Source organism: Setaria italica, chromosome IX (assembly GCF_000263155.2).
Source record: "Setaria italica strain Yugu1 chromosome IX, Setaria_italica_v2.0, whole genome shotgun sequence".
NCBI lineage: Eukaryota > Viridiplantae > Streptophyta > Magnoliopsida > Poales > Poaceae > Setaria > Setaria italica.
This window is the reverse complement of record NC_028458.1, coordinates 16,930,923-16,955,796: the sequence shown is the minus strand read 5'-3', so window position 1 is coordinate 16,955,796 and position 24,874 is coordinate 16,930,923. Positions and strand designations below refer to the sequence as shown.

General features: G+C 45.4%; 1 protein-coding gene across 1 annotated transcript; it reads right to left on the bottom strand.

The window, feature by feature from the left end:
* Positions 1-2,509: 2,509 nt before the first annotated feature.
* LOC101771728 (salt stress-induced protein) lies at positions 2,510-3,074 on the bottom strand. The gene is made up of 2 exons (XM_022829691.1): positions 2,893-3,074; positions 2,510-2,798 (listed from the first exon to the last, which is right to left on the bottom strand). The coding sequence occupies exons 1-2, from the start codon at positions 3,072-3,074 to the stop codon at positions 2,510-2,512; spliced, it is 471 nt and encodes a 156-aa protein (XP_022685426.1).
* Between the last annotated feature and the right edge of the window lie 21,800 nt (positions 3,075-24,874).

The window sequence follows — 24,874 nt, the reverse complement described above, 5'->3', positions numbered from 1 at the left end:
CCGTGTCATGAAACAATCAATCGTTGATGATACAAAACATACATCGATTATTGGAAAACCACGAAAAGCCGATCTAAATTATATTCTGGACAAAAATAATAGTACTATCTCAGGCATGCACAACTGAATTTTTCAGTAAAGAACCTTCTTCCTCAGGTACAGAAACATATTTAAGTATAAATTTCGAAATCAATCCAGAGACAAATCTTTATCTGGAGTTTCCATGTCAACTCCTATTTCCTGAGTAGTAGAGATACCAAGGAGCCCAACCTGCATATATAAAGAAAAATGGTATTAAAAAACATACAATTCACACTGACTTGCATCAATTTTCTTTCACAGTGACCGAATTGAGTGGGCATTATAAATTTCCAAATTATCGTCAAAGTGCAGTAGAAAGTATGAAACCAAACCCTGCCTTTGTACAAATGTAAGCACTCAAAGTTCAAAATAGGAGCTCGCTACAAAAAAAACATGACCAAGCTGTACTAAGTCGATTCAGGAATCTACAATGTAACATGACAGTATCGCTCCTCATACATAATCAAAATTGGCTGTTACTGCGACTTTCCGTGGTGTCCAAAGCTAAGGCACGATGGTAAGTGATTTTCTCCAGCTGGATGGAAGGACATCTTGCATTGAGCTCTCCTCCGATGCAGCAGGAGAGCTGGCAGGCGATGAGAAGCATGAACAAAGATCACTAAAACTCATAGTTTAGATTATAGGAATATTACGAAGTCAATTCCAGGAATCTGCCAATCCTTCCTAGATCTAAATCCTAACCTACAAAATAGTAGTATAATGAGGTAGAGAACATCCAATGAATATAAGCCAAAAATAGAAGTTTAAAACTATGGATTTGTAAGATGCAGAGAATAAGTGAACCACATTCTTTAAGCTTAGAGAGACAAATCTTGTGTTCAGTTATTTGTTGTCTTCTTGATATAGGCAAATAAATATCATAACTCATAAGTAGATTAAATATTATCTTGCAAAAAGAAGTAGATTAAATATTAGCAAGCTTAAACACACCTGTCCACAGGTAGAAGGAACTTCATATAGTTTCTGTTTAGTTATCTGCAAATCAATGGGGTCAACAGATCAAGAAGAAAATGGAAACCAAATATACCGGAAACTGAGTAGATCATTATGTATGATATTGTTTTTGACCAATTATCTTAGATATTCTCACATGCTGATTAATGTTGGAGACAGACTGTTCGGCGCACACTGTCCTCCCTATCAGCTTGACGAGGCCGCGCCCCGTCATCCTTGTCCTCCCATGAAGCAATTCATTCTTTGTGACCATAGACCAAATGCAACTGGTTATTCAGTACCCTAACTGTACTAACCAGTTCGTAAACTGAAAAAAGGGGCTGAGAGTGATGGTATAGGGAGAACATTGCTTTATTCCCTCTTTATATATATAATACAATCCTTACAGACGAGAGAAGCACACCGAACCAACACAGAGCACAAGCATTAAATAAAAACTGTGAACTATAGTACAATATCAGGATATCCTCAAAGGATAAAAAAGAGGTAAAAATGAAGACCAACGATACCCATTGGATTATCTTGGCATCGGAAAGTTCATGCACGACCGTAGTGTATTAGGCATTTCATCAAGATCCTTCTACGCACGACAGTGCAAATGGCCAAAGATCCAAATCTACACTATCCATCAGCAGTTAGGGGACAAGAGGAATGATATGGCAAGCATGAAACAACATAAAGCATTGCAATAAGGATTCATAGTTCACCATCAGCGGAGATCTGGCAATTGACTGTGATCAGTCAAGACTCAAGAAGGCGGCACTTGCCCAGTGGCTCGTGGTTTGTCTCTGCACCAGCGAGATGCCTGAATAACCGGTCATCATAAATGACAAAATGGAGCTGCAACACAGTATAATTGATAAGTTCATCTTGAAATTCATCCGTAAATCATAAAACGAGCATAATTCTATTCCAGAGTTAACTGTCCTATATATACCACACAGCTAATGTTTCAGAAAACGCTCATACCCACGACATGATGACAATCCATCTGCTCGTGGGATTGTGGCTGAATCCAAACAACGGTTTAGGAGAATTTCCACGCTCACATTACCTACACGCGAGAAAATTGCAATTATAGGACTCGTAACAATGCGCTTCGCTATTATAGGACTCCAAACATCGACTTCGCTAAAACGACTCTTGAAACGTTAGCACTTTGTTGTACATGACATTTGATCTTTTTAATCACTTTTCTCAACTAAAATACATATATTTTGCTATGATGTGACCATATTGCCCTTTGGACTTTTGTATCCTTGGACTTTTGTATCCTTGATCGATCATATCTTTTCATCTCCCGACATTTCATCTCTCCCTCGTGAAGCCCTGGCGGCCTCTGCCCTACCGCTCGGGGTCATGGCCTGGCCGCGGCGCCTGGTGCCTTGGCCGCGCTGCCTGGTGGCCTGGACGCGTAGGCCGGAGCCCGGAGGCGATGTCTTGTCACTTCTCTTTATGGATGCACGTAGACACCAACGGCATCCAGCAGGGATCCGGACCTCCCAAAGAACCCGACGACGTGGGCGCCGTCCTGCACTGGGACGCTAAAGGGTGTTTGCCACGGGGTGCCGAACGGGCCGTGCTTGCCGATGTTGGTGACGAACGTGAGCGACCTCACGACGGTGTGGCCGCCGAACGGGCCGTACGTCCCGGAGATCTCCTTGACGAACTCCCCCGCGCCGAACATATGACCTGCTTGCCACCAAGAAAGAAAGAAAGAAAAACTGCTTGAGTTATGAGAACTATGAGATGCATACGTCGTGATGATGAGCAAATGAGGAACATGAACTGCAGATGGAACGTACCTTGTGCTCCTGACCGCCGGAGCCGCCCCACGGCCCCACCATGCGCGGCGCCCCGTCGACGCCGGCATAGGTGAAGGAGATGGCGTCGACGGCTCCCTGGCAGCGGATGACAACGCTCTGGAGGCGGTGCGGCGCGACGCCAGCGGCGACGATGTCGTCCCGCGGGTCGCCGCCGCTGCCGCCCCACGGCCCGATCTTGACGAGCCCCTCCATTCTCCGCCGCCGCAGCAAGGCGAGATGACGAACAACGAAGGCTGGTGCTCAGCTCGGCTGCGCTGTGTTGTGTGCAGGATCAGAAGGGCAATACGGTCACATCATGGCAAAATACATGTATTTTAATTGAGAAAAGTGATTAAAAAGACCAAATGTCATGTATAACAAAGTGCCAACATTTCAAGGGGTGTTTTAGCGAAGTCGATGTTTGGAGTCCTATAATAGTGAAGTACATTGTTTCACGTCCTATAATTGCAATTTTCTCCATACACGCACACAGAGACCATCATGAACACATCGAAAGTCTGAACATCATGGCAAGCCACCTGCCAATCCGCTCCAACCGATCCTGTGCCGTGGGGGCGTCTCCATGCGCTCGTGAAGCCGGACCTCACGATGATGAAGGATGGGTAGAACCGTAGAAGACGACCTGCGCATGGCCCCAACCCCATGGACATCGACGGCGGCGTCGTGGATGCCCGGGAGCTGCACGGCCTTCTGTTTACACCGACACCACGGACGCGGCGCACGTCATCCCGGACGCGCACAATACCGCGGCGCCATATATTGCCTCCCTCCTCCTGCACCACACCAATGACCTGACGGCTGCCCTTCGATCCATCCTCACGGATGTCCACGCCTTGAGCTGCCCGCCTCGCTCTTTTTCTGTATGTGATTATGAAAATTCCCACCTTACTACTTGCCAGCAAAAGAGCAATTTTCTTCTTAAGAAAAACCTCGTCCAGGCGGCCAAGAACACAAGCACGGTAGGGTTAGGTAGAGCGCACGGAGCACGGCGGCGGGCTGTAACGGCGACCTGCACGCTGTGACCCGCGAGCTAGGCGGCGATCTCATCCGGATTATGATTGTGAATTGATGGAGGCGTGAGAATGGCAGTGTGGACTGGGCGACGTTGATCGCGGCCGCCGGACTCTCGGTGATCGCAGCTCGGACTCCCTATATCGTGGCTGGCCGCCGGACTCACGCTTACGGTGGGAGGGATTGGTGGGCGGCAGATTCAGGTGCATTGGTAGAGGGATTTCTGGGCGGGATGCATTCGAAAGGAGCGGCACAATTTGTGGAAACTAATTTGCATCGCGTGAGGATCCAATGATATCTGTCAGAGCGTGTGCAGAACTGATGGATCGTGAGCGACGGACGACGGAGAGGGCGTATCGATTATGGGACGATGGACGAAGCGGGACGACGCGAGACGACGGACGAAGGAAGGGCCACTGTCAGCCGCAAATTGACGATGTGAAATGCGACGGACGGAGCGTGAAGGTGAACTTCTCTTTTATTAGCAGTACTAGGATCGTGCCCGTGCATTGCTACGGGCAAAAACAAATTACCTCCATAAGCATCATTCTCATCATATGAAATATTTGACATGTCATAAAGAAAACATTCACTTTGCCTTAATTGTAGTTTCTATAAAGACAGGAGCTTATGAGGATCGCATTTCAAATATAATTTACTACCAACACAACATTCACAGTAATACTTTACTTAGCAAATCACAGCTCTGTTGAAAAAAGTAACTGTAAGATAGCATAGTATGTACATATACAAATTCCATCAATTACAAAACTTGCTAAAAGTTAAGGTAAATGTGTACAGATCAACAAAAGTGTGTATTCCCACAGTGAACAATATGAAATTTTGCAAACAATTGAAACATGAATTTTAACATCTAATTTTGTAAGATAACATGGATTTTGACATCTAATTTTATCTTAGCAGTTCACCTGAGCTGAATTACAATGCTCCATCCCCAGTGAATTAAGCATTGAAGTTGGTACATGAAAACTTAAGTCTGTCAGCAAATCTTTCTGCAGTCAAAGCAAGAGGAGTTGAGCTGAGTTGTATCAATTATAATAATCAAATAAAGACCATCAGAACTGCAGCTGTTTTTATAATAATAAAAACTTCAGTAATCATCATTGCATTTGCAGTTATTTGGCCAAGTCAGATACTTGAAAACTTTATCTGAAAATCATAGAGCATTTACTGCTTTACCAGGATCCTTTTTGTACTGGCAGTGGATCATTGACCATTTTAAGAGAGTCTTGTGACATGCCTACAAAGACATTGGAGTACTTAGAAATATCAAGAGACATAAATAACCATCGTTTCCCCTTTGCAACATAACAAGAGACCTTTGCAACATAACAAGAGATGACACAGATGAATCTGCAAGCTCTCATGGTTTTACAATATAGATAAAGTATAAGCTATTTCAGATATCTGGCACAGTGCAGTTACTACTGGTGTTATATCTGTCACAGTTCTGACCTGTTGTTATAAGCTTCAAGACCCAATGTTAGGAAATTTTTTAATCCACAGTCATCTCCTGCTGTGTAGAACCACTGAAAAAAGCCCCATAAAAAGCTAAACACGAAGTACTTGCCCAGTGCCTTTACTTGCTTCCTGAAATGTATCATTAAAATTGTAAGTGGAATTGTTCAACATGAACCAGGTGGTGAGGACTATTTTTTCGCAAGCTGAAAGTTGCCAAAAGTAGAATGATGGTGTCTCAGGACCTTTGTGAGTCAGAGATGTCTATTATCAAAAACCTCTTTAACCTAAAATTTAATTAACAACAGGAACACTTCCATGTGTTAGATGGCCTGACATGAAATGGATAGATGTCAGACTATAATGTGAGCACTATGGATTAGGAGCGATAAATTTCAAAAAGGTAAGTGGAAAATGCATCAACCTGCAAGGCTAAATCCTGTGTAGGAAGCACAACCAGAGCTCGCAAGCACCTTACTGTCCGGGTAGATAGAATTTGCACAATAGGTACGGCATAAGCAAGAATTTTTCCAGATCCGATCGTTTCTACCGAAGCTGCTTCTTGAACAGGGAAAAATGATTCGATTCCCATTCTCTGCACAGCCTCTGCCAGTCTATAATGGTAAACATACACACATTAGATTGCTGTAACACCCAAAGAACACATGCATGCCCATTTCAACATGGTCTACTTGCCTATCAACAAATAAGCCAACCTTGGCGCCAATAAATGGCCAGCACTCATAAATCAACCTTATCAGGAGATTTCACCCAAGCATCTGAACCCTCGAGTATGGTATAGTACTACTTGACAAACCTCCCAAATCTCACCCCCTAATCACCAGCATCCCAAATAACGTACATTAATCAGGAAAACAATTTTTAAATATGCATGCTTATAGTAAACCAAACCTGGCAGAGAACCTAGACGATAAAGATTCTACTTTTTTTCTTTCCATCCAACCTCTCTAGAACCTAGATAGACAAAGAAAATAAAAGGATGGCCCAAGTGAGTTCAACAGAGCCTTGCTTGAATGAAATTGTTTTTTATAATGAAGTTGAATACCCACACTGGTGCCAAATCAGTTTAGTTAGTAGGCAAAATCTAGCGGTGCCCTGTACGTGGACAAATTAAAAGAACAGTAAGTAAAATGTTGGGGGCTCTGGAAGCACCAGCATGAAGTGGTGTTCTGGAATTTACTCACTCCCATCAACACTTGAGGTGACCTCCAGAAAATAAGCAATGCTTTGGTTCTCCCACATGAAGCATGCCCGAGCAAGTTGTTGCTGAGAATGGTGCCAAATATTAGGTGTGCGGCACATAAGAATCATATTAAAGAAAATAATCCAACTCCAATGTGGGTAATTATGTTAGGCATCTGATGTGCGACCCCAATGACATACCTGCACATGTTGCGCCACCACAGCAGGTTGTTGATCCATCTCCATCCTGTTAATCGGCAAGACGTTATCTCTGAAGGCTGAAGCATTCTAGCATTTTAACAAACACTTCGTTGGCATGCTGCTGGCTGTAAGGAGGAACACAGACAAACAAACCTGCTAGGGAGGAGGAGGGGGCAGACGATCCAGAGGGGTGGTGCCGCCGCTACCTCATCCACTCGGTGATGGGGCCGCGTCCGCCAGAGCCACCGTCAATCTCTTCCCATGGAGTCTAGGGAAGCCGGAGCCTTCTCCTCCATCAGGGATCGCACGACTGGACAACAAGGGGAGGAGAGGGCGGCCACAGGGCATGGAGGCGCAGGCGGACATAGGAGGCGCGGCCGGGGGAGGGAGGAGGCGAGGCGCGGGCAAGGGTGGGGTGGGACGACAACGGCTTTCGTATCTGGGAGGAGGACGCGGCCGGCTTCTGTATCTGCCGGCCGCCATCGACGACACGACCGCAGTCCTCCTCTGGCTCCGCGGCCAGATCTGCCCCTTCCCCAGCGCCGGCGCCGACGACGTCGACCCCCGGCTGGCCGAGCTCGCCGATCCGGGCAGGGTCCTCGTCACCGGGCTTGGCGGCGGCACCAAGCTTGGCGTAGGGTAGGAAAGAGGGGCGACGACCGCAGGCTTGACGCAGGGGAGGAAAGACGGGCGGCGGTGGCGGGCTTGTCGCAGGGGAGGGCGGCGCGCGGTGGCAGGCGCGGGGAGAAGGGGGAAGATGGGGTGGCGAGGTGGCGGAGACGGCGGGCATGGGGTGGGATTGGGGGAGGGGGCTGAAGAATGGACAGAGGGAGAGGGTGCGGGACTGCGGAAGGAGATCGGACGGCGCTAATTCATTTTACCGTGGGATGAAGCGAGCGGAGGATCCCGACGTACGAAAAAATAGTCTTAGTTTTGCTTTTTTTTATAGTAGAGATACTAGCAAAATGCCCGTGCGTTGCTACGATAAAAGATCAATTATGTTTTTCAAACTAATTATATTTTTAATTTCCATCACTAAATTTTAATACTACTTATTGGATGTCTACACATTTAATAGAAAACCAAAAGAATTTTAACTTAATTATTTCGTTCAACTCAAATACCCATTAAATCAAGCAAGAGAGTTAAATTAGCCTCCGATGGGGGCCTCTTTAGTCCTTCTGGCCATGCAATATCTTTTCACATGCACCGTATTTCATCAAACAGGAGACGGTGCGATCAAACTTTTTCCATCATGCACATCCCATTGTAGGTACAATGGCTTAGGTTAAACTTTATTTGGAAGTGCTATAACTACCTTTTAAATAGTTAATTAGGGGGTGTTTGGCAGCACTCCACTTCAATTCTTTTTTCTCCACTCCACCAACTCCACTCAACTTCAACTCCACTTTACTAACTCCAGAAAAATAATGGAGTTGTCTACATGTTTGGCAAGAAGCATGGATCCAACTCTAGAAACAGGTGATCTTATTGTGAAAAGTCTATTATACCCTTGTGATTGGGACCCCTCCCTTTATTTCTTCCCTACTCATCTTCCCTTCGTTTGCACATCTTGCAATAATTTGCTCAGACATGGATTGTAGTTTTTCTTGCACAAACCGCTCTAATCCCATCTGACCATAGTGTTCGACATCAATAAGGTTGGCCATAACTTTCTTTTGCTTACGAGCTTCATGGCGTTGTTTTAGTAATTCATTCTTTTGCTCATGAGACATTCACGCATACCAATTTCTTTCTCACAGTGAGTAGTGGCTGGTCGCTCGATATCATCAACCCTCCGCCCTTTCTTCTTCTATATAAGTAAAATGCTAAAATTGTAATAGTAAATCGTATAAACTATTTCCATTCGTGAAAAATACATATAACTCATCTAGTTGTATCCTACTTTCCTAGTAACAAGATAATATTTCATAAGGTGTACTCATAATTTTATAAAATCATTTTGATTTCTCACTGTACGTAAAGGTAAATCTACCGCTTTGTACTGAAGCATATAGACCTCGCAAGACTGTAGGTGCATATAGATGTTGTCCAAGTAGTTCTCTTATGCAAACTCGATATATATTGGTTCGGATTCACATTCACATAATTACGATGGTGATAATTTGTGACAGCTATGAAATAGAAACATATCATATTATATAACAATGTAAAATGTCATTAAGTCAATAAATCATAATGCAATCAGGTCACAGAAATCTAGACTGGGCTAAAAAAGGAGAATGAATCTAAGGCATGCAAAATTCTACTGAACCAAAGATTACGATTTCATAGATCATTGAAGTAACAAAAATGTCTGGAACAAGGCTCCAGCATTGAGAGTATGAGGCCCAGCTTTATGCTTGGTTTGTGTCTTTACTTGCTGGCATCAGTGTGAATTCAAGCACATAGGGTTATGAAAATCAGCACGAGGCCTTACCTGTGCCTGATAATCCCAGATGCAGACACTCCCCTAGTAGAGGCTCGACAGAATCCTGCAAAATGCAAAACCTCATAAAATTAGCAACAAGTAGAAGTAAATTAACACTGTAAGCACAAACAGCAGAAATGGCTGAAAATCAGTGAACGGGCCCAAATCAGAACCAAAACTTACCATGGCTCCGTGGGGTGAAGATCCACCGACTTGACCCTCTCGGACCGTTGCGCAAACTTCCGCTAATCAGCACCAGAAAACAAAATGAAACCGAAATTAGCGCAAAATCAAAGCGACACAAACAATACACCGGCGACGTGGGGGTCGAGATCCAGTGAGGTCCGACAGACGCACCTTGATCTCCAACTTGAGGGGCTGCAGCAAACACAGGTAGGAAACAACATTGGTCAGATCTCTGTGCATACGTCGCGAGCTGAGCTCGAGGAAAACCGGGCGAATGGATTGGAGATTCGGGAGCGAGTAGGGTCAGATCTGCGTACCATGGTTACGACGGTGAGGACGGCGCCGGGTCGAGCTGAGTGACTGGGCTAAACCCTTGAGATCCCCAGCGCCGACGGGGTGGGCAAGCGGGCGGCGCGGGCGGCCGGGGCCGAGACCGAGACCGAGGAGAAGCATTTTTCCCTTAACCCCCACCCTTCGCTTCTTTTTCCATCCGGGCCCTCTCTCTTCAGAATTTGGACTGTGGGTTGATTTCACAAAAGTCTGAGGGTTTTTTTGCAAAATGAGCGCGACGGACGAAAATTGCTGGCAGAGACGTTACTCGCTTTAATAAGAGGTATAGATAAGATGTATTTTGAGCTATTAAATGATTTCAAAGGTAAAAGTTGTCAATTACAAAGTTTAATGTCTTGTTGAGCTCTACAATTTTAATATAAAGTTTGTATTCATCCGAGATAAATTGTGTTGGTGTTTAGACCCGCCAATGGGGTGCCCGAGGCAGTGTCTTGGTTAATGGGGGTCATCAAGATTAGGAACTCGAAGGTAAATGCAAACACACGATTTAAACAGGTTCGGGCCGCTAGATTGCGTAATACCCTCGTCCTATATGTTGGTTGGATTGAAATTGATTTGGAGAGGGTCCCTGCCTCGCCTTATATTATCTAGGGCAGGGTTAGTCAGTTGATTTACAAAATACTAGTCGGATTCGACTAGACGAGTTCTACCTCTATTGCTACGAGTACTTTTTCTAATCCTCGACTAGTTTTTATCTTGCCACGTAGACTACGCCGTCCTGCACTATAGTCTTCATGTCAGATACGTCTCAGTGGCCAACCATATATTTAAGACTGTCCAAACCTTCTGGTGGGCCCATAGATGTATGTACGACAAGACCCCGAGTACTTTTTAGTCAAATGCAGCAGTTCCGAGTACTTTTGTATGCTTCATTGACTAATTTTGGTGTTCTTAGAGCACTTCATCGGGTTGAGTCTTCAAAGTTACACGAGCACTGCCATGCGGCTAGAATATGTTCAAGCCTCATTTAACTTAGTCTTGAATCCTACAACTTTGAATTTTATATGGAAGTATGACAAAAGTCGCACTCCATATGAAGTAGCCCCCCGATCCTTAGGTTCAATCGAAGAATCAGGCTGAGTATCAATCTGTAATTTGCATCACTTTCCCCTTAAAAACCCAGAGGAATTTTTTTTGTCGATGGGCACATGGCACACAACCCCGAGCCGTTATTCAACTAGTTTGGTGAGTATAAGGGTCAACTTCTGGTCAACGTGACCATCTTTGAACGGAAATCTTTTCTTCCAAAAATAAAGGTAACTACCAATCAGGTGCCGTGAAATCTTCGGGTTCATTAAACCTGCTATTACTGTGCCGAGGTTATAAATAACAGAGGAAATCATCCCTTCCGTTTTACCTTTGCTATCTGCTCTTTCAACTTCCACACTATAGCCCTAGCGCCACTGCTGCCCGATCTCCGAGCGCTAGCACCGCTATCCTCCACAACTTAACCTCTGAGCGCATGCGCCAAAAAAACTCGTGACATCAAGAATAGGGAGGAAAGCTGTTGCTGTCAAGCCTGCCGTGGAGGACAAGAATAAGAAGGCTGACAAGAAGAAAGGGCCGCAACTAACAGTGCCCAAGTACGGGAAGACGGACCAGACTGCACCTCTAACTCCTGCCTATGCTTGGAAGCGATCATCTCTAAAGGAGGAGGAGATCAAGATACTTGTGGCCACCAACTTGCTCCAAGATCGAGATTTCATCAAATGGAGACCCGACTATGGTAACCCATGGCCACTGGAGGAGTACCCGGAAGGAACGGTATTCTTCGCTCACTTTATCGAGCGTGGTCTTGCTTTGCCTACATCCGATTTCTTCCGGGGTCTGTTGGAGTACTAGATCGGAGCTAGCGCATCTAAACCCCAACGGAATTCTGCACACTGCTATCTTTGTGCATCTCTGCGAAGCTTTCTTAGGGATCCAACCCCACTTCCAACTTTTCTGGAAATTTTTCCAAGTGAAGCCGCAACCAAAGATGGAGCACACCCAAGTAGTAGGAGGGGCTGGAATTCAGATGCGGGAGAAGCTCAGGAGCCTCTACCTGGATTACGAGCTAATAGATTCACATGCCGGGTAGAAAGAGAAGTGGTGCTATATCGGCAACCACGACCTCAAGCTCCCCAAGCTAACAGGGCATCGCCCCACCTAGAACAACAGATGGCTGGATGAGCCAACCCATGGAGACTACCTACAACTACCCGAACTCCTGGACAGGATACCCAAGCTGAAGCAAGAAAGATTGACTGGAGTCAGAGTAGCATTCAGCTTCATGAAACGGTGAATTCAGCCCCTGCAGCAACGATGCCACTGGGGCTACGAGTAATCAGGTGTCAACGTAGGCTGTCTCCTAAGGAACTTAGCACAGATGATTTCATGGCGAGGTTGAGGTGGATGTTCTTGAATGCAGGCGAAATCCTCACCATTGTGTGAGAGTTCTGCGCTGCCAACCCGCCAAAGGTTGTAAGTACTCGTGGCCACAGCCCCCGAGTACTCATTTTGTTAATGTTTGGGTGTACTAACTTGTTTGTCTGTGCAGGAAGATGTACATCTAAACTGCTCTGCTCCTCCTCCTCCCGGATCAGAAGACATTTACGAAGCTGCTCCTCGCGTCCATACGGCAAAGATTGCGGAAAGTGATGACGAGGAGGAGGAAGAGGTACTCGAGGCCTCCAACAGCTGTGGTCATCTAAGAATGCTAGGTCATCCTCTGGATTGACGAAGTGCATTGCTGAAGAAGATCTTGAAGCTGCACTTCCTCCACCACCGAGGAAGAAGCAGTCCATCACTGCAAAGCAGGCCATAAAGAAGTCTATCACCGCAGAAGATGTACCTCCCGCGGTAATAACTTATGAGAAAGGACAATATCCTGAGGATCGAGTACTCCCAGTAGGTAGTTCCAATACCACCATGTCTACTCAAGATGGTATTAGTGGTTTGCAGGTACTCGAAGAGCTGACTGAGGTGGACAAGGTGGCAGCTTAGGGCGCTCAACATAAGTTGTCGGTCATCGAGGAGGTAATTGAAATCGAAGATGATCCAGAACCTCTTGTTGCTGAGGCAGACCCTGCCGATGCAAGAAGTACTCAAAGAACAGAGACAATGATGAAGGCTGGCGATGATCATGCTGCGACCCTACAAGCCGCACCAAAGAAGCCATCTTTGACCATCAAGCCACTGCACATGATAGGGAACCTTCTCTGAAACTGAGAAGATCTACAAGATATGCCTTGCTACTCCTTTGAGTACTAATTGTAGCTTATGATTGACTCATTTTATGTCTCTGAAACTTTGCCTTATGTAGGAAATCTTTTGATGTGGAACTTGGAGGGCCTAGCCTGAAGCTCATGACTGATGGCAGTAGCCACTCAGTCCAGGACGTGTTCCAGGTTCAAACAAGTCCGCAACCAGAAGAACACCCTACAACGACAAGCAATCCAGGTGTTGTATCTCTTGTTGCAGCGTTGATGCAGGATGTTATATTATCCTTGACTGATGTGATAGTGTTGGCGCTAAAAGTCAGCCGATCGACCCTCAGCGTCGGACACACGACCCGGGAGAATCTGCTTAACTCCTGTTCGGGTGATTGCGCTGGTGCGGTTCACGCGGCGTGCCAGCCAATCTAACCTGTTGATTGGTAAGGAAGAAAAAACGTGTCAAATTCTAGGGGTTACGATCGGCTAAAGGTTCCGATCTTGAAAAGCGTATCAGCGAATCGGCCGATTTGGTATATGAAGATAATCGGCTATAATACAACCGACAATCACGTAGCGATTGTGAAAGAAACTACTAGAGTAAATTGAACAAGGCTACAAAAGCAACACTTGAAATAGATCTAATCGGCTATATGATGAATGGAAATAACAATAACAAAGCTGACAACTTAAGTCTCAAGCTGGATAACTGGTGATAAAAGCTAGAATAATAGATAGAACCTATAATTCTAGTAAATATCAATAACTTGTGAATAAATCTAAACGAAACAACAGCGATACGCCCGAAGTTAAAGCTTAGATATTACTCGATAAACGGAACTTACAGAATTGGCCGGAGATCGTGTCGATGCAGCCCTGCCAACCCGTACGAACTCGTGAAAGAAGAAAAGTACTGGCGAAGTCGCCGACTTGAAAGTAAAGTGCGATGAAAAAGTAGATTCGTTTGTATTGATTGATGTGTTCTTTACAAATCTCTAAAGGCGGCTATTTATAGCCTGTTACAACCAATTTCCTAACCGACTAGGATCTATTTCTAATTTTAAACGAAAACGAATATTTACAAACACAACTCGTATTGGAGTTGGTTATTATACTCCCGCGAACCAATCTTTCTCTATCTTCTTTCCCTGATCCACTTTAAGCCCATATTGGCCCAATCGCTCCAGCCTTCCAGTCGGCCGATCTCCACCAACTCCGTCCGCCAAAATACTATAGCGCCAATCGGCCGATCCCCAACTGTAGCACCAATCAGCCGATTCTCAATCGTGACCTTTTAATCTACTGCATCGGCCAGCCCTCTTCTTCCTTGACGCCGATTCCATACGTGTCAAAATCCGGCGTCAACACTGCCAGCCCCCGAGCAACACGTGCCCAACAATGTGGTGGTGACTACCTCTAGCACCGTGGCTACTCTCATAGCCCCCGAGCCAGAGGTAGAGATTGAAGCAGCAGAAGTGTTGGAAGTCATGGCAGCCAACCCATCTTCTGAGCCGGGTCCGTCGACAAGACTTGTCGTGGTTCCACTCAGTGCAGCTGATTCTGAAGCTCATGTGGATCCACCGGCAGCTAGTGAAATTACTCTTGAAGACATCTAGCTAATCGATGACCCATTTCTAGACGTGAATATGATAGCCGGGATGATGGAGATGCACCGTCGTATTGGTGCTTATGCAGAGGTATGCTTGCTCTAGATTTTTCCATAACTTTGGAATTAGTATGCATGTCCTAATACGAGTACTTATTCTCTGGTGCAGGATGTCATCAAACACTCCCACTGGAAGTCGCAGACGCTTCAAGGCTATGGGAACTCAGTACCCCGTGCTAAGGCTCTTGCAAAGGAACTTGCCAAGGAGAGGGAGTACTCCTCTAGACTACTAATGAAGTGCGACGGACAAGCCGCTGAATATCGGAACCGCATCCAGCAGTTGGAGGAAAAAGATCGTCTCAAGGGGCGCAAAAAGTCGTTGAACCAGCAGATGAAAGGTAATTGCTCCTCTTCCTTGGATCCCGAGTACTGATTTTTTTTTGTAATACTGATCCTCTCGCATATTATTTGTGTAGCGCTCGAGAAGTCGAAAGAAGATCTTCAAGGTCAAGTTATCGACTGGAAGAACTCTTACTACCGGGTGACAGATCAACACGATAAGCTAGTAGCATTATATGAGAACTTGGATCATCACCTGAAGAAATAGAAAAAGATGCGCGAAGATGGTGAGGTCGATTTGGTCAATGCCATGAAGACCATTCAAGAGCGTGAAACTGAGCTGGAAGCTATGTCACGCTGAAGGAGATTTCTGAAGCAGCCTAACCGATAACGGACATGGTGGAGCCCCCAGTTGAGGGTGTAGAGCCCCACCCGCTGTCCAAAGTACTTAAGGACGTGCCAGCAAAATTCACCGGCTACATTCAGAAGATGGCGAAGTCTGTCTCCAAGCAGTTGTTGAGCTTCGTCACGTCCTTCTACCCTCAAGCTGATCTAACACCTGTTGCGGAGGGTATAGTAGAGGATTGTTCGGATTAGCTCTTCCAGTTGCATTTGTAAGAGATGGACCCCATCGCAGAAGAAGTAGCCAATCACCTAAACCTTGAGTAGTCTTGTATAAGAAACAAACATTAGTTCTCGTGTTGTAAATATGATATGAATGCTTCAAAATATAAATAATTATAAGTCTTGTTGCAGTTTTTATTGCTTTTGACTTGTTTTTTTAATGCATCCTATGATCTCCCCTGATATTTGCTCGTATGGTAGATGTGAGTGTCTGCACACAAGGTTTCTTTGATGAGCCTCTTTAGATACATAATGTAGAGTACTTAGGATGCAACTCCTTCCTGCAGAGTACGGGTACTCAAGGTATCTGGATAATTAGACCTCTTGGGCGAGTAGTCTCTTCAGGGTTTTCTTCCACTAGAGCCTATCTTTACAACCTTTCTGGGTTGTATTGATGTTGTACTCTAGAAAACCTGAAACTGCAAACTTGTTATTACAAGCCGTGACTAGACAAACTTGTCTAGTAGATAGTATCTCAGGTAGTTTAGTTAACCTCCAGAATACTGATGGCTTCTTTTCTACAAGCCGTTAGGGGATAGATTTGTCCAATGAGTTAATTAACTCATGAAGTTTATTGCAGTGTAGCTTTCGCAAGCTAGCATTTGGACAATTTTGGCCAGTGAGTTGAATAACTCATTAAAATTTTGCAGACTATTATTACAAGCTGCATTTGGGTATTTCTACCCACAGAGCTAAATAGCTTGTTGTTAGCTGTGCAAACTTGTCATTACAAGCTGCGATTTGCGCGATTTTTGCCTAGGAGCTGAATAGCTTTGCGAACTTTCTTCTGCAAGCCATAATTTAGGTAGAAATAAATAGTCAAATTACGACAAAATATGACTACTTTATTGACTTGTAATTCTACAACTAATTCTGATGGCCGGTGTACATGAATATGTTAACTAGGGGTTAAATCAACAGAGTTGCTCGATGTTCTACGAGTTGTCGACGTCTTCACCAGAGAGATGTCGGAGCCTATACAACCCAAGTCCAGTAAGCTTGGAGACGATGAATGGTCCCTCCCATGGTGAGTTTAGTTGTGTAGCCCCTTGGTGCCTTGGATACGCTTGAGGACCATATTGCCTATATTGAATGAACGTTCTTTGACATTGCGATCATGATAGCAGCGGGTCCCTTCAAGGTACCTTGCAGACTGGACGAGTGCTGCACAACGAGCTTCTTCGAGGCTGTCTAAGTCTAGACATCTTGTTTCTTCTGCTGCGCCCTCTTCATATTGCTCGACTGTTGGAGATTTTCACATGACGTCGGCAGGAAGGACAGCTTCATATTCGTAGATCAGGAAGTAGGACGATTGCCCTGTAGGCTTGCATGGCTGGGTACAGAGCCCACAGAGGACATTGGTAAGTTCTTTGAGTCACTTGCCCCCTTTCGTGTTTCCAATATCGTGCAGCCTTTTCTTGAGAGCTTCCAGTACCATCTCATTGGCACGCTCAACCTGGCCATTGGCTCGCGGATGAGCAATAGAGACATACCGGACATCAATCCCACTATTCTTGCAGTATTCTCGGAACTCGTGATTGTTGAAATTGGAGCCCAGGTCTGTGATAATGCGATTGGGAAAGCCGTAGCGGTGGATGAATTTGTCGAGGAAGTCGAGTACTCTGTCTGCCTTGGGGCAGGTTACTGGCTTTACCTCGATCCACTTGGTAAACTTGTCGATTGACACCAGTACTTGGTTGAACCCTCCAGGAGATATAGACAATGGGCCAATCATGTTGAGCCCCCAGCATGCGAAGGGCCAAGAGGGTGGTATGGTGATAAAATTGTAGGTAGGGATGTGTTGTTGTTTAGCGAACAATTGGCATCCTTTGTATCGGCGGACTAGTTACTCAGTGTCAGTGAGAGCTATAGGCCAATAGAACCCTTCTCTGAAAGCTTTACCCACGATCGTTCGTGAGGATGCTTGGTTGCCACAAATGCTTTTGTTAATTTCCTCCAATATGTCCTTGTCATCTTGCCATGAGACGCACTTCATGAGTACTCCTGATGATGCGCCTCTTCTGTAAAGCTTGTTTTCGACTAAAACATAGTTCTTGCTAAGTCATGAGACTTGCTCTGCTTCTTTCTTATCTTGAGGTAACTTGTGTTGTTTGATCATCATGACCTCCCAATCTGGTGCGGTAATACATCGATTGGTGGTTGTTGATGGTGCCGACTCTATTATGGATGACTTGTGTAGCTCATGGATGAAAACCCTTGATGAAACTTGAGCTCGAGTAGATCCAAGCTTGGATAGGATGTCCCTGGTAACGTTTTTGTCACGAACTACATGAGGAAACTCCTGACTAGAGAATTTATTCTCTAGCTTGCGTATTTCTAAGCAATACATGTCCATGTTCTCCTTGTGGTGATCCCACTTGTCATTGACTTGATTGATTACCACCAGTGAGTCGTCGTAGACTAGAATCGCTTCATTCCCAGCGAGACTGCCGGTGGAGCCCGTGCAGAAGCACTTGTATTTAGCTTTGTTGTTGGATGCTTCCCAAAAGATTTGCAGAACATATTTGAGTTGTTCACCTTTGGGAGATATTAAAAGTACTCCTGCACCGACACCCTCAAGCTTGAGTGATCCGTCGAAATACATGACCCAATGCTCTGGATGCTCTGCTGGTGTTGGTAGTTGATTCTCCCACCACTCTGCCATGAAATCGACTAGGGCCTATGACTTGATTGTAGTCCTCGACTTGAATTCCAGGGACAATGCTCTGAGTACGACCACCCATTTAGATTTCTTCCCGTTTCATCCCGATTGTGGAGAATTTTCCCCAGGGGAAGTCTGTGACAACGAAGATGTTGTCCTCCTAGAAGTAGTGCCGTAGCTTCCGCGAGGTGAGCAGTATTGCGTATAGTAATTTCTGGAGTCGCGGGTATCTGGCCATGGAATCTGACAACACCTCATTGACGAAGTAGACGGGCCTCTGTAGTTTGTATACATACCCTGGTTCTGGTCTTTCAACCATGATCGTCGTACTGACGACGTTAGTAGTCGTGGCGATGTAAAGCAGCAAGTCCTCATTGGGGTTTGGCGCCATGAGGAGCGGTGGCTTTGATAGGAAGTCCTTTAACTGTTGCAGGGCTTAATCTGCCTCCTCAGTCCACTGGAATTTGTCTTGCCGCTTGAGTAGTTTGAAGAAGGGTAGGCTCCATTCTCCAAGCCTTGAGCTGAATCTGTTGAGAGCCATCATGCATCCAGTTAGCTTCTGCACATCTTTGATGCATGATGGGGCATGCATGTCGGTGATGGTGGAGATCTTCTTGGGGTTAGTTTCAATTCCTCGGTGACTGATGATGAACCTGAGTAGTTTCCTGGAGGGTATGCTAAAGATGCACTTTATCGGGTTGAGTTTCCACCGGAACTCTTGCAAACTTGCGAAAGTTTCTCCTCAATCCACAATCAGGTCATAGGGATTTCTGGTCTTTACGACCACATTGTCCATGTACGTCTCGACGTTGCGGTGTATCTGCTTCTTGAAGCATTCCTGGATTACCTGTTGATAAGTAGCGTTTGCGTTCTTCAACCCAAAATTGTTGTACAGCAAAAAGCTCCGTATGGGGTGATGAACACAGTTTTGATTTGGTCCTCTTACTTAAGAACTATCTGGTGATACCCTAAGTAGCAATCAAGAAAATAGAGGAGGACACATTCAGCTATGGAGTCGATGACTTGATCAATCCTAGAGAGCCCAAAGGGACCCTTGGGACAGTGCTTGTAGAGGTCCGTGTAGTCGACACACATCCTCCACACATTGTTATATTTCTTTCACACTAGGAAGGGATTGGCAAGCCACTCTAGATGATAGACTTCTTTTATGAAGCCTGCCGCAAGTAGTTTGGTTAGCTCTTTTTTGATGGCTTCCCTTCTATCTTGGGCGAATCGTCATAGGCATTGCCTTTTCGGTGTAGCTTTTGGATTCACGTTCAGTGAGTGCTCGATCAACTCCATGGGTACCCCCGGTATGTCCACTGGTTTCCACGCGAAGATGTCTTGGTTGGCCCGGAGGAAGCTGACGAGCACGCTTTCCTTTTTAGGATCCAGCCTTGTGTCAATTAGGGCTATCTTGGAGTGATCACCAGTCTCAAGGTCAATGGTTTTGATGTCTACTTCACTTGCTAGCTTGACCTTGATTGCCCTCGACTTCTTTTCTAGGATTTTGAGTTCTAGCGGGGACAACTTTTTGGATGCGGCGAAGACTTGCATCATCGAGCTTGGTACTTGGGTAGTTGCTGCTAGCTCAACAGCTTCTGTGTCGCAGTCATAGGGCCTCTTCAAGTCTCTGCGTAGGGAGAGTATTCCCTTGGGTCCTAGCATCTTGAATACTAAGTACACGTAGTGCGGGATGCACATGAATTTGGCCAATGCTGGTCTTCTGAGGATAGTGTGGTATGATGTTTCGAAGTTTGCTACCTCGAACCAAATGTATTTTGTCTGGTAGTGTTCTTTGATCCCAAAGATAACTGGCAAAACCACCAGTCCAAGGCGTACAACTGTGTTGCCCGGGACAATCCCGTAGAACGGAGTTCATTGGGGTGAGCATATCGGTAATGTCAAGGCCCATCTTATTTAGTGTCTTTGCGAATCGTATGTTGAGACGGCTACCGTCATCGATCAGTACTTTAGTGAGTTTGGAGCTAGCGACAACTGGGTCCAGGATGAGGGGATACCATCCTGGGTTAGAGAAACTAGTCCATTGGACCTTCCTGGAGAAGGTAATTAGCACCTCGGACCATTCAATGGACATTATCTCCCGAAGGGTGAGCTTCTAGGACCACTTAGTAGTAGTACCCCATGTTTCACCGAAGATGACATTGATGGTGTTGGATGGGTTCTGAAATTTGCTATTGTCACCATCGTCTTCATCTTCCTTGACCTTGCCCTTGTCTTTGGTGCCATATGGTTTTGGCAGGTCCTTCATGACTCTGCGTAAACTGAAACAATCTATCACAGAGTGCTAGTGATATGGGTGCCATGGGCACTGTTTCTTCAGGAGCTCATTGAACGAGGGCCTGTCTTGATTCTTGCCGTCACATTTCTTGGACGGCTGTGAAATTGCCGTGACATTATTGTCTGGCTTTCGCTTGCGGTTGTGACTTCCCGAGTAGTTATTTTGGTTTTCATTGTTAAGGTGATTGTTGCGGTCCTTGTCGTTGCGTTGGCCATTGTTCTGATTATTTTTGTTCTGACCCTTGTTGCGATTGGACTCGAACCTTTCGATCTCCCTGCCTTCTTCATCTTCCCACACCTGTACCATAATCTTGAGATATTTGACATCAGCAGGGCATCTTCTACTAAAGTCCAAGAACATCCGGCGATTGTAGAGGCCATTCTGGAAGCAATCTATAACTCCGCGCTCGTGATGTCCACGATTGTGGCCTTCTTGTTGAAAACACAATGTAAGTAGCTCTGCAGGGTCTCGCCTTCTTGTTGCTTAACTTGGCACAAGTTGATCCTATTGCCAGGACGCTGCATTGCTCATGCTTAGTTGTTGGTGAACGCTATCTTGAGGTCCTTCCACGAGTCGATGGAGTTCTTATCCAATGATTCGAGCCATGTGAGTGGCACCGCCTCCATGTAGATGTGGAAGTAGATGACTTTGGTGTTGTCATTTCCTCCAATTTCTTGTACTGACAGCGAGTAGCACTGGAACCATTGGACTGGGTCCTGCTTACCATCGTACTTGGTGATACCCGGAGGGTTTGAACTTTTCAGGTAGAATTATCCTCCTTACACATCTTAGGAACCTGGGGAACCCGTTAAAATCATCTCCTAGGTACTCGACTTCTTGCTCGTGCTCGCGGTGCCGTCCATCGATGATGGTACGTGCATCACGGTTGGCGTTGATCTTTTTACGGAGGTCTTCTATTGGGCGCTTGGGTTCTGGATTAGCCCCACGGTGGCCACGCCCTCCCAAGCGACTCACCCGACTACCCTATGCTCTAGCTTGGCTTGGTCTGGTGCCTCCAAGTTGGCTAGGTCTGGATGGAGGGCCTCTATGGCCGCTGCCATATTGACTACGCTGGGATGGGGAGCGTTGGACTAACTGTATCAGGTACTGCTGATCGAGTTGTTCGTATGCGCATTCTACCAGTTCAGCCAACTATCTGGTGTACTTGTTCTATGGCATGGCGCGGGTGATGAGATCAATGGATGCGCTAGTGGCGAGGGGAGAACGTTGGTGACACATTTGAACTGCTTCAAAGGTGTTATCCAGGTTCATAATTGGTAGGTCCGTTGCAAGACGGTGGTAGTGCTCTGCCCTCACGGCGTTTCTTGCTCATCATCGAGTTCTTTAAGCCTCAGTCTCTTCTCCGGCAATGTTGGCAGTGAGTTCATCCTGCAAGACTTCATCCAAGTGACATTCATACCACGAGTTTCTATCCCGTTGCTCTTCTTCTTCATCCCCTTGTCCATCAATGAGAGCGTAGAGTTCTCGTTCTAGAGAGTATCTTCCCGATCTTGAAGTGATGACCTACATGATGCTGCCTTCCTCATAGATAGGTGATCGAGGAGCTCCCTCCTGCTATAGGAGGGTGTCGAGGTAGGCGATGAGGCTTGAATCATCATCCTTGATGAGAGCAGGTGGCTTCATGTTGGGCTAGTAGACGAATCTGCCTTGGGGAGTTGATGTGATGACCAGGCCCCGCTACGGACCTGATAAAGGGGTCTCCTCGTCCAGGTCCGAGTAGTAGTCGAAGTTCTCGATTGTATCCATATTGGATTATGATCTGGATAGGACCAAATGGTAAACAGTGGTCGCGTTGCAGAATCTGAATGGGAATTGACTCGATTGGTAGTCCGACTTGAACAATGGCTTATGTGCTAGCTCGTGAAAATCAATCCAATTGGTGGGAGAAGTAGAGTTGTACTCGGACTCGTCCCCCCAGCCTCTGACTAAGTCAGAAATTGAAAACTTGTCGAAATTCTTGACGAGATCCTCCAAAGATTGATGCTGGAGTATTACGGTTTCCTGCTTTTTCTCCGGGATTGACGCAATGTGGTGGCAAAAATTTCCAGCGCTGTCTGTGACGCAAACCCAAGAGCCGAAGATGAATGTTGTGCCTGCTTCAAACACAATGATTGGCTTGATGATGACTCGTGCCATCAAGTTCGCTAGTAGATTCTTGGCGGGATCCCCTACCTGGCGCGCAAGGTGTCGGTGTTTAGACCCGGCAACCAACCGAGGGGGGTGCCCGAGGTGGTATTTTGGTTAATAGGGCTCGTCGAGATCAGAAACTCGAAGGCAAACGCAAACACACGATTCAGACAGGTTCGGGCCGCTAGATTGCGTAATACCCTACGTCCTACGTCTGCTAGGTTGCCTCGCCTTATATTGCTGGGGGCAGGGTTACAAGTCGGTTGATTTACAAGAATATTAGTCGGATTCGACTAGACGAGTTCTACTCTTATTGCTATGAGTACCTTTTCTAATCCTCGACTAGTTCTTGTCTTACCACGTAGACTACACCGTCTTGCACCATAGTCTCCATGTTAAATACGTCTCGGTGTTCAACCCTGCATTTAAAACTGTCCAAACCTTCTAGTGGGCCCATAGATGTATGTACGACAAATTGAAAAAGTTTGTATTTAAAAAATACATCCACTAAACACATTCACATGTACTCACACATGTACTCATACATTCACATATACAACTTCAAAAGTTATAGTGCTTCTCTATAACTGAAGTCCCTGGAAAAATTAAAATTTGTAGATTTCAAAACTAGAGAGAACTTATAATAATATTTTTGAGATAATTGATTCAAACTACATGATATAATTGATTCAAACTACATATTACATGAGATAAATTAACTCAAACTAGCTATATATTATGCTATAACAATTCCAGATTCTTCATCCTTGCATGCCTAGGGCATTTCATCTTTCTTTATGCTTGCTTCTAAAATCATCATCTTTTGTGGTAGGTCTGTGAAGATGTTCATTTCATTATACTAATTATATTCTTCAACGTCTTCGACACCATCAACTCCTAAGATTTCTTGTTTTCCAAGGACTACAACACGCTTTGTCTTTTTTGTAGGATCAACAACATACATAACCTGTGCTATCTATGAAGCAAGTACCCAAGGGTCATCTTTGTAACCAACATTGTTGAGGTCAACAATTGTGAGCCCATAGCCGTCCACTTTAAGACCTTTTGGATGTTTGACCCATCGGCACCAAAGGACCGGGATCTGTATATTGGAACCATAGTCGACTTCCCATATCAATTATGACACCATAGTATGTCATACTTTGGCTGGTTCTCTCATCTAAGGCCTCAAGATGAACACCACAGTTCTAAGACACAGTCTTCTTGTCCTTCGTGATAGTATAAATAGACATCCATTAATATTATACCCTTACCATGACGTGACCTGGCTATACGGGCTAGCTGCCAATCTTTTGATCGTTTGATCTTCCATAGTTACCCCATCTAGTGAATTTAGGTCCTTCAACCATGCAGTTAAACGACGCTTGTGCTCCCTCATGATCCAATCTTCCGAGCGGCCATTACTTTGAGCATGAATCACACTCAAGTATTGACCGACTAAAGGTGACATTATTGTGAGGTGTTGCATGATGCTATAATGGGCTTGTTGCACATCTTTGAAGTCCTTGTCGATGAAGGTTTTCCTCTCTACTGTGCGGATCCCTTTCAACTTCCCCATAAATTGTGGAACGGGCAAACCAATGCGTACTTTATCCTTTAGGTAACCTAGGCAAGACTCGATGATTTCCTCCGTATTGTATCCCTCTATCATGGATCCCTCGGGGTAAGCATGATTCAAAATGTACCGGTTCAGAACTAACATGAAATGCTCATATGTCCACATTTCGTGTAGGTAAAGTGGACCCAGTGCCCATATCTGATTGACCATGTGAATCATGAGATGTTCCGTTATATTGAAAAAATCCCGGAGGGAAGCACAACTCTAGTTGCGCCATAGTCTCCCCAATAAATTCTTGGAGGTGTTTCAATTCATCTTCATCAATAACCTTTTGAAAAATTTTGTTGAAGCAGTAACACAACCGAGTGATAACCATCTTGACGTATAAAGGCTTGATCGCTTTAATTGCAATTGGAAGGAACAACGTCAGCATCATATGACAATCATGACAGTTGTAGCCGGATAGCGAGAGATCTTTCATTGAGACTAGTTTCTTGATGTTGGATGAGAATCGACCTAGTACTCTAATCCCTTGTAATGACTCGCACACTGCCTTCTTCTCATCTAGTGTCAAGTTGTACCTAGCCGGGGGTAGTTCATATCTTCCATTCCCCTTATCGATATGGTGAAAGACTTGTCTTATCTTAATGGCTACCAAGTCTTGTCGTGACTTTAG

Excerpts from the sequence above, each read along its gene's own strand:
- LOC101771728 (XM_022829691.1), bottom strand. The coding sequence starts at position 3,074 with ATGGAGGGGCTCGTCAAGATCGGGCCGTGGGGCGGCAGCGGCGGCGAC. Across the intron at positions 2,799-2,892 it reads GCGCCGCGCATGGTGGGGCC|TTCTCATAACTCAAGCAGTT; the intron begins GTGGGGCGGCTC and ends TGCATCTCATAG.